The sequence below is a fragment of the Ascaphus truei genome, chromosome 2, assembly GCF_040206685.1.
Source record: "Ascaphus truei isolate aAscTru1 chromosome 2, aAscTru1.hap1, whole genome shotgun sequence".
Lineage (NCBI taxonomy): Eukaryota > Metazoa > Chordata > Amphibia > Anura > Ascaphidae > Ascaphus > Ascaphus truei.
This window is the reverse complement of record NC_134484.1, coordinates 461,318,008-461,332,338: the sequence shown is the minus strand read 5'-3', so window position 1 is coordinate 461,332,338 and position 14,331 is coordinate 461,318,008. Positions and strand designations below refer to the sequence as shown.

The 14,331-nt window shown below is 46.4% G+C and overlaps 1 protein-coding gene across 31 annotated transcripts in view; it reads left to right on the top strand.

Annotated features, from left to right (window-relative positions):
* The window catches only part of OBSCN (obscurin, cytoskeletal calmodulin and titin-interacting RhoGEF), a 462,171-nt gene that overhangs the window by 29,809 nt on the left and 418,031 nt on the right, over positions 1 to 14,331 (top strand). For all 31 annotated transcript variants that reach the window (XM_075588062.1, XM_075588043.1, XM_075588055.1 and 28 more), the window contains exons 3-4: positions 4,294 to 4,563; positions 5,163 to 5,423. In XM_075588062.1, coding sequence (XP_075444177.1) covers positions 4,294 to 4,563; positions 5,163 to 5,423 — 531 coding nt within the window. The remainder of the gene's footprint in view (positions 1 to 4,293; positions 4,564 to 5,162; positions 5,424 to 14,331) is intronic.

The window sequence follows — 14,331 nt, the reverse complement described above, 5'->3', positions numbered from 1 at the left end:
ATCATACAGAACACTGTGCCCTATATCATACAGAACACTGTGCCCTATATCATACAGAGCACTATGCCCTATATCATACAGAACACAATGCCCTAGATCATACAGAACACTGTGCCCTATATCATACAGAACACTGTGCCCTATATCATACAGAGCACTATGCCCTATATCATACAGAACACAATGCCCTATATCATACAGAACACTATGCCCTATATCATACAGAACACAATGCCCTATATCATACAGAACACAATGCCCTATATTCAGTGGTTGACAAATCACCAAAAAATCTACTCGCCACCTAGTACCAAACGTGTGCTGCTTGGGCCAATATTTACTCGCCCAGGGGTTAAATCCACTCGCCCGGGGCGAGCAAATGTATAGGTTTGTCGAACACTGCCTATATCATACAGAACACTATGCCCTATATCATACAGAACACTATGCCCTATATCATACAGAACACTGTGCCCTATATCATACAGAACACAATGCCCTATATCATACAGAACACAATGCCCTATAATATACAGAACACAATGCCCTATATCATACAGAACACAATGCCCTATATCATACAGAACACAATGCCCTATATCATACAGAACACAATGCCCTATATCATACAGAACACAATGCCCTATATCATAAGAACACAATGCCCTATATCATACAGAACACAATGCCTTATATCATACAGAACACAATGCCCTATATCATACAGAACACAATGCCTTATATCATACAGAACACTATGCCCTATATCATACAGAACACTGTGCCCTATATCATACAGAACACAAAGTCCTATATCATACAGAACACAATGCCCTATATCATACAGAACACAATGCCCTATATCATACAGAACACAATGCCCTATATCATACAGAACACAATGCCCTATATCATACAGAACACAATGCCCTATATCATACAGAACACAATGCCCTATATCATACAGAACACAATGCCCTATATCATACAGAACACAATGCCTTATATCATACAGAACACAATGCCCTATATCATACAGAACACAATGCCCTATATCATACAGAACACAATGCCCTATATCATACAGAACACAATGCCCTATATCATACAGAACACAATGCCCTATATCATACAGAACACAATGCCCTATATCAGTGGTTCCCAAACTTTTTCGGTTCAAGGCTCCCCAAGGCGATCAGGATTTTTCCGCGGCGCCCAAAGTAAAAACAAAGGTGTATATACAGTACATACCTAACAGTGCGCAGTTGGTGTCTCTCTCAGACCTCTCTCTCTCTCTCCCTCTCTCTCAGACCTCTCTCTCTCCCTCTCTCTTAGACCTCCCTCTCTCTCCCTCTCTCTTAGACCTCCCTCTCTCTCAGACCTCTCTCTCTCTCTCTCTCAGACCTCTCTCTCTCTCTCTCTCTCTCTCTCTCTCTCAGACCTCGCTCTCTCTCTCTCAGACCTCGCTCTCTCTCTCTCAGACCTCTCTCTCTCTCTCTCTCTCAGACCTCTCTCTCTCTCTCAGACCTCTCTCTCTCTCTCAGACCTCTCTCTCTCTCTCTCTCTCTCTCTCTCTCTCAGACCTCTCTCTCTCTCTCAGACCTCTCTCTCTCTCTCTCTCTCAGACCTCTCTCTCTCTCTCTCAGACCTCTCTCTCTCTCAGACCTCTCTCTCTCTCTCTCTCTCTCTCAGACCTCTCTCTCTCTCTCTCTCTCTCTCTCAGACCTCTCTCTCTCTCTCTCAGACCTCTCTCTCTCTCTCAGACCTCTCTCTCTCTCTCAGACCTCTCTCTCTCTCTCAGACCTCTCTCTCTCTCTCAGACCTCTCTCTCTCTCTCTCTCTCTCTCTCAGACCTCTCTCTCTCTCTCTCTCAGACCTCTCTCTCTCTCAGACCTCTCTCTCTCTCTCAGACCCCTCTCTCTCTCTCTCTCAGACCTCTCTCTCTCTCTCAGACCTCTCTCTCTCTCTCTCTCAGACCTCTCTCTCAGACCTCTCTCTCTCAGACCTCTCTCTCTCAGACCTCTCTCTCTCTCTCTCTCTCAGACCTCTCTCTCTCTCTCTCTCTCTCAGACCTCTCTCTCTCTCAGACCTCTCTCTCTCTCAGACCTCTCTCTCTCTCAGACCTCTCTCTCTCTCTCAGACCTCTCTCTCTCTCTCAGACCTCTCTCTATCTCTCTCTCAGACCTCTCTCTCTCTCTCTCAGACCTCTCTCTCTCTCTCTCTCAGACCTCTCTCTCTCTCTCTCTCTCTCAGACCTCTCTCTCTCTCTCAGACCTCTCTCTCTCTCTCTCTCAGACCTCTCTCTCTCTCTCTCAGACCTCTCTCTCTCTCTCAGACCTCTCTCTCTCTCTCTCTCTCAGACCTCTCTCTCTCTCTCTCAGACCCCCCTCTCTCTCTCTCTCTCTCAGACCTCTCTCTCTCTCTCTCTCTCAGACCTCTCTCTCTCTCTCTCTCTCAGACCTCTCTCTCTCTCTCTCAGACCTCTCTCTCTCTCAGACCTCTCTCTCTCTCTCTCTCAGACCTCTCTCTCTCTCAGACCTCTCTCTCTCTCTCTCTCTCTCTCAGACCTCTCTCTCTCTCTCTCTCAGACCTCTCTCTCTCTCTCTCTCTCTCTCTCTCAGACCTCTCTCTCTCAGACCTCTCTCTCTCTCTCAGACCTCTCTCTCTCTCTCAGACCTCTCTCTCTCTCTCTCTCTCTCAGACCTCTCTCTCTCAGACCTCTCTCTCTCTCTCTCAGACCTCTCTCTCTCTCTCAGACCTCTCTCTCTCTCTCTCTCTCAGACCTCTCTCTCTCTCTCTCTCTCCTCTCTCTCTCTCTCTCAGACCTCTCTCTCTCTCTCTCTCAGACCTCTCTCTCTCTCTCTCTCAGACCTCTCTCTCTCTCTCTCTCTCTCTCCTCAGACCTCACTCTCTCTCTCTCTCTCTCTCTCTCAGACCTCACTCTCTCTCTCTCTCTCTCTCTCTCTCTCTCTCAGACCTCACTCTCTCTCTCTCTCTCTTTCTCGCTCTCAGACCTCACTCTCTCTCTCAGACCTCACTCTCTCTCTCAAACCTCTCTCTCTCTCACTCTCTCTGACCTCACTCTCTCTGACTTCACTCTCTCTGACTTCACTCTCTCTGACTTCACTCTTTCTGACCTCACTCTCTCTGACCTCACTCTCTCTGACTTCACTCTCTCTGACCTCACTCTCTCTGACCTCACTCTCTCTGACCTCACTCTCTCTGACCTCACTCTCTCTGACCTCACTCTCTCTGACCTCACTCTCTCTGACCCTCACTCTCTCTCTGTCAGACACAGACAGACTCTCTCACAGACACCCACCCCACCTGCAGCCCGTTTTTCACCACCCACCCACTGCCCCTTTTTCACACCCACCCACCTGCAGCCAGTTTTTCACAAAGCAGCCCGTTTTTCACAGCAGCCCGTTTTTCACGCGGGGGGGCGCGCGGTTTATAGAGGCCACGCACGCTTCCAGAAGGCACTTAAATTAAGTGCCGGGGGGAGCTGCAGGGCCTCTGTAAACCTTCACTTACCTTGGCGCCACACGCGTCGCCATGGCTATGCGGCGTCATATGATGCTGCGAGGTCATGTGACAACGAAATGTCATGACGCATTAGCCGACGCCAGTGGGGGTTAGTGAGGCACGGGGGAGAGGTGACCGCCGGCAGGGGGGCACAGGGAAAAAAGTTTGCGCCCCCCCTGCACTATATCATACAGAACACTATGCCCTATATCACTTTCAATGAAATGAACTGTAATAGATTAAGGGCTAGATACGAAAACAATTTTTTTGAGTTTCGCAATACAAGGTAAATTTAAATTCTCCAATAATTCTTGTTTAACAGGACATTGTAAATAGCTCATTTTGTAGTGAAATAGCTGGCGAGCTCAGGCCATCGTTGACAGCTGCCTCAGCCAATCCATGTCCCATGTAGGAGGCTTTTTGTGAAAAACAAGGTGCCTTACAATACTAATTATATTGAATAATCTCACCAGCTGGTATAGAGACATTGCTTTAGGAAAGATATTACAATTCCAGCCAAGTTACTGTATTTATAAATATACCACACAAGAAATCAGAAGATGTACAGTATTTTACTTGATATTATTAGAGAATACTTTTTTGACCAAAATACCATAGTTTGTTCATTAGAAATGTCAGAATAAGAAAGCTTTCTCCTACTTAACCACAAAGTCATTTTGTCTAATGAATCCATCATATATAAAACATGGATTCAGCATGTTGTGACATTTACGTGCAATTGCTTAATTTTCCCTTTTCGTTTTTAAGAACCTAGAATACCCTTCAAGTCAAAGCTGACAGATCTTGAGGTCAGAGAGAAGGAATCCGCCACCTTCCAGTGTGAGGTCCCCATGCCGGTCACCGAATCCGCATGGTACAAGGAGGAAACGAAAATCCAACAGAGTCCTAAGTACAACATCGAAGAAGAGGGAACTATCAGAAGACTCACCATCCAGAATATCACTGCTGACGATGATGCCGTCTATATCTGTGAAATGAAAGAAGGCAGCCGAACTATTGCTGAATTATCCGTTCAAGGTGAATATAAATGTGCCATTGGAATTTACCATGGTTAATAAATTAGATTACGAATTCCATGTTAGACCACTTAAATTTGTGTCATTGAAGCTTGTCTTCAATAGTCCTGCATGTGATATTTATTTGCACTAATGATAGATTTTTAGGGTACGCTTTTCAGAGCTTTTCTCTACATGCCAAGCACTCTAGATCTATATTTTCACCATCAAGAGAGTTACAATTGTCCATACATAATTGTATAACTGTTTCATTTTCCTTCTTGCTGCTGTGTCTTATCAAAGATGCGGACAAATTAGTTTTGTATACAATAAAGATGTAGCAGATTTTACCGCTCCAGTTAATATTTTAATTTAACAGTAGCACTATTGAAAACAATGGTGAAGGAGATCACGCATGGTTATTTAACACGTTATTTTGTGTTTTCTTTTACGTTAGCTGGGGTAATAAATTAACACCTGCTGCATCTATACATCGGGATTTGATAATTAATTCGCTCAAAGAAACTGCGGGTTAAGTTAAGCTCTTAGAGAGGATATTATAGGTTGGTCTTCAGTTGCCTGTGCGTACTTATTTATTCTGCACTTTTTTGTCCCTAAAAGGAAACATAATTAAGAAGCTCCCGAGAAGGACGGCAGTCCCCGTCACTGACACGGCTATCTTCTGCGTAGAGCTGGACAATGATTGCGAGAAAGTCAGATGGATGAAGAACGGGGAAGAAGTGAAAACTGACGGACGGATTTCCATCACCTTCTCTGGCAAACAGCATACCATGATCATCCGGGAATGCCAGAACAGCGATGCCGGAGAGATAGCTTTTGTAGCCGGCGAATGTAGGACATCCACCAAGTTCACCGTCACCAGTAAGTATTTAGAATTTGACGATAACATCTCATCTGAAGTTCATTTAAGCCTCAGCTGTGCGCTTCAAACTCAGTTACAACTGTACGGCTTCCAGGTATCCAGTACTGCACCGGACTGTCCTCTATGTGGACACTCTTTCCAGTAAAAAAATTAGAGTTAATCCTGGACATGTATGTGTATACCGATATTACCTCTCTGGGCGGGTATGTGTATACCGATATTACCTCTCTGGGCGGGTATGTGTACCGATATTACCTCTCTGGGCGTGTGTGTGTATACCGATATTACCTCTCTGGGCGTTGTGACAAACAGCTTACTCCGGGGCTCCGCCGCTTGTCCGGGACGGTTAGAACACGGTCTTTTAGGGTAGGTTAAAATGAGGAGGCGTCACGTACTGTTCCTTTAAACAGGCTGGGCCTGGTTTATTCAGTCCCAGGCACTGAGACTGCCACAGTGCATACAACAAAACACATCAAAACAAAAGCTGCTCACCTGAGCGATAACTTAACTTAGATTTCCCTAACTCAGGGTGGAAGTGGCTTTTCCACTTTCCAACAACAAAACAAGGTACTTTTGCAGACTTAGCCAAATGAACAGAACGATTGAACCTGTGTGGGGAAGAGGCTTCTCCCCACTGTGTTCAGCAGCCTTCCAGGCTCTGGAGAAGAGACAAGAGCAACCAGGAAATCAGTCTTACATACCTGATTTCTAATTAGCATGACAGGTGACAGAAATCAGGCAGCCAGACAAACTCTGGTCTGGATCTCTCATCCCTCAGTTCCAGCGCTTGCCAAACTGTGGGATGGAGTGCATGTATTATAAGGCTGCACTCCCAGGCCAGACAGGATAGAAACTGTTCAGTATCCTGGGAGCCCTATATATGGAATTTATTACCATCCCCTGGTTTCTGTCACAGCGTGTATGTGTATACCGATATTACCTCTCTGGGCGTGTATGTGTATACCGGTATTACCTCTCTGGGCGGGTATGTGTATACCGTATTACCTCTCTGGGCGTGTATGTGTATACCGGTACTACCTCTCTGGGCGTGTATGTGTATACCGGTATTACCTCTCTGGGCGTGCATGTGTATACCGGTACTACCTCTCTGGGCGTGTATGTGTATACCGGTATTACCTCTCTGGGCGTGTATGTTTATACCGGTATTACCTCTCTGGGCGTGTATGTGTATACCGGTATTACCTCTCTGGGCGTGTATGTGTATACCGGTATTACCTCTCTGGGCGTGTATGTGTATACCGGTATTACCTCTCTGGGCGTGTATGTGTATACCGGTATTACCTCTCTGGGAGTGTATGTGTATACTGGTATTACCTCTCTGGACGTGTATGTGCATACCGGTATTACCTCTCTGGACGTGTATGTGTATACCGGTATTACCTCTCTTGGCGTGTATGTGTATACCAGTATTACCTCTCTGGGCGTGTGTGTGTATACCGGTATTACCTCTCTGGACGTGTATGTGTATACCGGTATTACCTCTCTGGGTGTGTATGTTGTGACAAACGCCCCTCTTTTGTAGCGCTGACGTCTGTCTGGGTTCTTCCCGATACAGTCTTCTAGGGTTAATTATACAACAAACAGGATCATGCAAAGTATTATATTGCTTAACTCAGGCTTCTGCCTGCTTTATTTTCATCCAAGTAAGGGACTGCAGCTTTAACATGTGTAGGCAAGAAGCACTCAGATATTTTCATTCAGCGGTTTACTCATATCAGTGTTATAGCATTTCACACAGTGTCACTTTTAAGAAATAAAAACCAAATCATATAAAGAAATCCTATCCCTTTCAGGGATCTAACTACACATCAGAATCAGCCCCTAACTGCTGCTGGGCCAACTAACCTGGTTCCCCAGCTTAAAACAATGCCCTCTCATTTAGGGTCACTAGATACAGCACAGTCTTTTAGCAACAGCAATAAACATTGGTTTTGTCTTATCTGCTCGTGGTGGAAACTCGGTCCCAAGTGTCCAGGCAAATCCTCTGGTACTGTGATACTTGGAGGGGCCGTCCACCCCGAAACTGGAAACAGGGGAGCAGCGATACCCCCAGCCTCCAGGCTCTAAGGAGAGAGAGTGAAATGCAAAACCTCTCTGCTCGAAATACCTGTGCATGTGATTAGAAGAGCAGGTGAGGGAGAACTAGAGCCATTGTAATCTGTGGTCTGGATTTTCGAGCCAGCTGCCTGAGTTAATGTGAAGCTGTGGAACAGATCATTTTTAACTATTCCTGCACTTTCTGACCTAAAATAGGGCAGAAAGCTGCCTAACATCTTTGGACTATGTCACAATGTGTATACCGGTATTACCTCTCTGACATAGTGACCTGACCGGCTTGGGGGGCCGCAGGATTTCTGCGAGTAGGGAGAGAGCAGGGCTGTTGCTAGGGGGCTGGGCAGCTTCCTCCATCTTGTTTGGCAGCTGCTGGGTAATGCTGGGACTGATTTAGCCATTCGTGCTGAAGCTGGGATATCCTGATCTGTTGGGGGGGGGGGGGGGGCTTGAGGACTGCTCTAAGTTTCACAGAATCTAAGGAAAATGCTTGCATGTTGGTGATACTAAACAGGTGATACTCTTTACAATTTGTAGACCTAGCAGAAATCATATTGTCTATAAGGTTGCCAGGCGGCTTCTCAAAAAATACTGGACACAATGGTGAAAGTGTGATGCGCTACACGACACACAGACAGTCACACACCTCCATGCTGTTTCCTCCTCTCTTTGACCCTGCCCCATGGCTCTTGACACCTCTGCCTGATTGGCTGCATTACCCAGCAGCAGCCACTCGGGTTGGGGGTAGCTGTCCAGCCCCCTATCATCAGCCCCGCTCTCTCCCTGCTCTGGGAAATCCCGTGGCCCCCCAAGCCGATCAGGTCACTATGTCCAGAGAGGTAATACCGGTATACACATACACTCCCAGAGAGATAATACCGGTATACACATACACGCCCAGAGAGGTAATACCGGTATACACATACACGCCCAGAGAGATAATACCGGTATACACATAGACGTACAGAGAGGTAATACCGGTATACACATACACGCCCAGAGAGGTAATACCGGTATACACATACACGCCCTGAGAGGTAATACTGGTATACACATACACGCCCAGAGAGGTAATACCGGTATACTCATACACGCCCAGAGAGGTAATACCGGTATACACATACACACACCCAGAGAGGTAATACCAGTATACACATACACGCCCAGAGAGGTAATACCGGTATACACATACATGCCCAGAGAGGTAGTACCGGTATACACATACACGCCCAGAGAGGTAATTCCGGTATACACATACACACCCAGAGAGGTAATACCAGTATACACATACACGCCCAGAGAGGTAATACCGGTATACACATACACACACCCAGAGAGGTAATACCAGTATACACATACACGCCCAGAGAGGTAATACCGGTATACACACACACGCCCAGAGAGGTAATACCGGTATACACATACACGCCCATAGAGGTAATACCGGTATACACATACATGCCCAGAGAGGTAATACCGGTATACACATACACGCCCAGAGAGGTAATACCGGTATACACATACACGCCCAGAGAGGTAATACCGGTATACACATACACGCCCAGAGAGGTAATTCCGGTATACACATACACGCCCAGAGAGTTAATACCGGTATACACATACACGCCCAGAGAGGTGATACCGGTATACACATACACGCCCAGAGAGGTAATACCGGTATACAAATACACGCCCAGAGGGGTAATACCGGTATACACATACACGCCCAGAGAGGTAATACCGGTATACACATACACGCCCAGAGAGGTAATACCGGTATACACATACACGCCCAGAGAGGTAATACCGGTATACACATACACGCCCAGAGAGGTAATACCGGTATACACATACACGCCCAGAGAGGTAATACCGGTATACACATACACGCCCAGAGAGGTAATACCGGTATACACATACAAGCCCAGAGAGGTAATACCGGTATACACATACACGCCCAGAGAGGTAATACCGGTATACACATACTGTACAAGCCCAGAGAGGTAATACCGGTATACACATACACGCCCAGAGAGGTAATACCGGTATACACATACACGCCCAGAGAGGTAACACCGGTATACACATACACGCCCAGAGAGGTAATACCGGTATACACATACACGCCCAGAGAGGTAATACCGGTATACACATACACGCCCAGAGAGGTAATACCGGTATACACATACACGCCCAGAGAGGTAATACCGGTATACACATACAAGCCCAGAGAGGTAATACCGGTATACACATACACGCCCAGAGAGGTAATACCGGTATACACATACTGTACAAGCCCAGAGAGGTAATACCGGTATACACATACACGCCCAGAGAGGTAATACCGGTATACACATACACGCCCAGAGAGGTAACACCGGTATACACATACATGCCCAGAGAGGTAATACCGGTATACACATACACGCCCAGAGAGGTAATACCGGTATACACATACACACCCAGAGAGGTAATACCGGTATACACATACACGCCCAGAGAGGTAGTACCGGTATACACATACACGCCCAGAGAGGTAATTCCGGTATACACATACACACCCAGAGAGGTAATTCTGGTATACTCATACACGCCCAGAGAGGTAATACCGGTATACACATACACACACCCAGAGAGGTAATACCAGTATACACATACACGCCCAGAGAGGTAATACCGGTATACACATACACACACCCAGAGAGGTAATACCAGTATACACATACACGCCCATAGAGGTAATACCGGTATACACATACATGCCCAGAGAGGTAATACCGGTATACACATAAACGCCCAGAGAGGTAATACCGGTATACACATACACGCCCAGAGAGGTAATACCGGTATACACATACACGCCCAGAGAGGTAATACCGGTATACACATACACGCCCAGAGAGTTAATACCGGTATACACATACACGCCCAGAGAGGTGATACCGGTATACACATACACGCCCAGAGAGGTAATACCGGTATACAAATACACGCCCAGAGGGGTAATACCGGTATACACATACACGCCCAGAGAGGTAATACCGGTATACACATACACGCCCAGAGAGGTAATACCGGTATACACATACACGCCCAGAGAGGTAATACCGGTATACACATACACGCCCAAAGAGGTAATACCGGTATACACATACACGCCCAGAGAGGTAATACCGGTATACACATACACACCCAGAGAGTTAATACCAGTATACACATACACACCCAGAGAGGTAATACCGGTATACACATACAAGCCCAGAGAGGTAATACCGGTATACACATACACGCCCAGAGAGGTAATACCGGTATACACATACTGTACAAGCCCAGAGAGGTAAAACCGGTATACACATACACGCCCAGAGAGGTAATACCAGTATACACATACACGCCCAGAGAGGTAACACCGGTATACACATACACGCCCAGAGAGGTAATACCGGTATACACATACACGACCAGAGAGGTAATACCGGTATACACATACACGCCCAGAGAGGTAATACCGGTATACACATAAACACCCAGAGAGGTAATACCGGTATACACATACACGCCCAGAGAGGTAATACCGGTATACACATACATGTCCCAGAGAGGTAATACCGGTATACACATACACGCCCAGAGAGGTAATACCGGTATACACATACTGTACAAGCCCAGAGAGGTAATACCGGTATACACATACACGCCCAGAGAGGTAATACCGGTATACACATACACGCCCAGAGAGGTAATACCGGTATACACATACACGACCAGAGAGGTAATACCGGTATACACATACACGCCCAGAGAGGTAATACCGGTATACACATACACACCCAGAGAGGTAATACCGGTATACACATACATGTCCCAGAGAGGTAATACCGGTATACACATACATGTCCAGAGAGGTAATACCGGTATACACATAAACGCCAGAGAGGTAATACCGGTATACACATACACGCCCAGAGAGGTAATACAGGTATACACATACACGCCCAGAGAGGTAATACAGGTATACACATACACGCCCAGAGAGGTAATACCAGTATACACATGCATGTCCCAGAGAGGTAATACCGGTATACACATACACGCCCAGAGAGGTAATACCGGTATACACATACACGCCCAGAGAGGTAATACAGGTATACACATACACGCCCAGAGAGGTAATACAGGTATACACATACACGCCCAGAGAGGTAATACAGGTATACACATACACGCCCAGAGAGGTAATACCAGTATACACATGCATGTCCCAGAGAGGTAATACCGGTATACACATACACGCCCAGAGAGGTAATACCGGTATACAAATACACGCCCAGAGAGGTAATACCGGTATACACATACACACACCCAGAGAGGTAATACCAGTATACACATACACGCCCAGAGAGGTAATACCGGTATACACATACACGCCCAGAGAGGTAATACCGGTATACACATACAAACACCCAGAGAGGTAATACCAGTATACACATACACGCCCAGAGAGGTAATACCGGTATACACATACACACACCCAGAGAGGTAATACCAGTATACACATACACGCCCAGAGAGGTAATACCGGTATACACACACGCCCAGAGAGGTAATACCAGTATACACATACACGCCCAGAGAGGTAATACCGGTATACACATACACGCCCAGAGAGGTAATACCGGTATACACATACACGCCCAGAGAGGTAATACCGGTATACACATACACGCCCAGAGAGGTAATACCGGTATACACATACACACCCAGAGAGGTAATACCGGTATACACATACAAGCCCAGAGAGGTAATACCGGTATACACATACACGCCCAGAGAGGTAATACCGGTATACACATACAAGCCCAGAGAGGTAATACCGGTATACAAATACACGCCCAGGGAGGTAATACCGGTATACACATTCACGACCAGAGAGGTAATACCTGTATACACATACACGCCCAGAGAGGTAATACCGGTATACACATACACACCCAGAGATGTAATACCGGTATACACATACACGCCCAGAGAGGTAATACCGGTATACACATACATGTCCCAGAGAGGTAATACCGGTATACACATACATGTCCCAGAGAGGTAATACCGGTATACACATACACGTCCAGAGAGGTAATACCGGTAAACGCCCAGAGAAGTAACACCGGTATACACATACACGCCCAGAGAGGTAATACCAGTATACACATACACGCCCAGAGAGGTAATACAGGTATACACATACACGCCCAGAGAGGTAATACCAGTATACACATACATGTCCCAGAGAGGTAATACCGGTATACACATACACGCCCAGAGAGGTAATACCGCTATACACATGCACACCCAGAGAGGTAATACCGGTATACACATGCACGCCCAGAGAGGTAATACCGCTATACACATGCACACCCAGAGAGGTAATACCGGTATACACATGCACACCCAGAGAGGTGATACCGGTATACACATGCACACCCAGAGAGGTAATACCGGTATACACATGCACACCCAGAGAGGTAATACCGGTATACACATACACGCCCAGAGAGGTAATACAGGTATACACATACACGCCCAGAGAGGTAATACCAGTATACACATACATGTCCCAGAGAGGTAATACCGGTATACACATACACGCCCAGAGAGGTAATACCGGTATACACATACACACCCAGAGAGGTAATACCGGTATACACATACATGCCCAGAGAGGTAATACCGGTATACACATACACGCCCAGAGAGGTAATACCGGTATACACATACAAGCCCAGAGAGGTAATACCGGTATACAAATACACGCCCAGGGAGGTAATACCGGTATACACATACACGACCAGAGAGGTAATACCTGTATACACATACACGCCCAGAGAGGTAATACCGGTATACACATACACACCCAGAGATGTAATACCGGTATACACATACACGCCCAGAGAGGTAATACCGGTATACACATACATGTCCCAGAGAGGTAATACCGGTATACACATACATGTCCCAGAGAGGTAATACCGGTATACACATACACGTCCAGAGAGGTAATACCGGTAAACGCCCAGAGAAGTAACACCGGTATACACATACACGCCCAGAGAGGTAATACCAGTATACACATACACGCCCAGAGAGGTAATACCAGTATACACATGCATGTCCCAGAGAGGTAATACCGGTATACACATACTGTACAAGCCCAGAGAGGTAATACCGGTATACACATACACGCCCAGAGAGGTAATACCGGTATACACATACACGCCCAGAGAGGTAATACCGGTATACACATACACGACCAGAGAGGTAATACCGGTATACACATACACGCCCAGAGAGGTAATACCGGTATACACATACACACCCAGAGAGGTAATACCGGTATACACATACACGCCCAGAGAGGTAATACCGGTATACACATACATGTCCCAGAGAGGTAATACCGGTATACACATACATGTCCAGAGAGGTAATACCGGTATACACATACACGCCCAGAGAGGTAATACAGGTATACACATACACGCCCAGAGAGGTAATACAGGTATACACATACACGCCCAGAGAGGTAATACCAGTATACACATGCATGTCCCAGAGAGGTAATACCGGTATACACATACACGCCCAGAGAGGTAATACCGGTATACACATACACGCCCAGAGAGGTAATACAGGTATACACATACACGCCCAGAGAGGTAATACAGGTATACACATACACGCCCAGAGAGGTAATACAGGTATACACATACACGCCCAGAGAGGTAATACCAGTATACACATGCATGTCCCAGAGAGGTAATACCGGTATACACATAC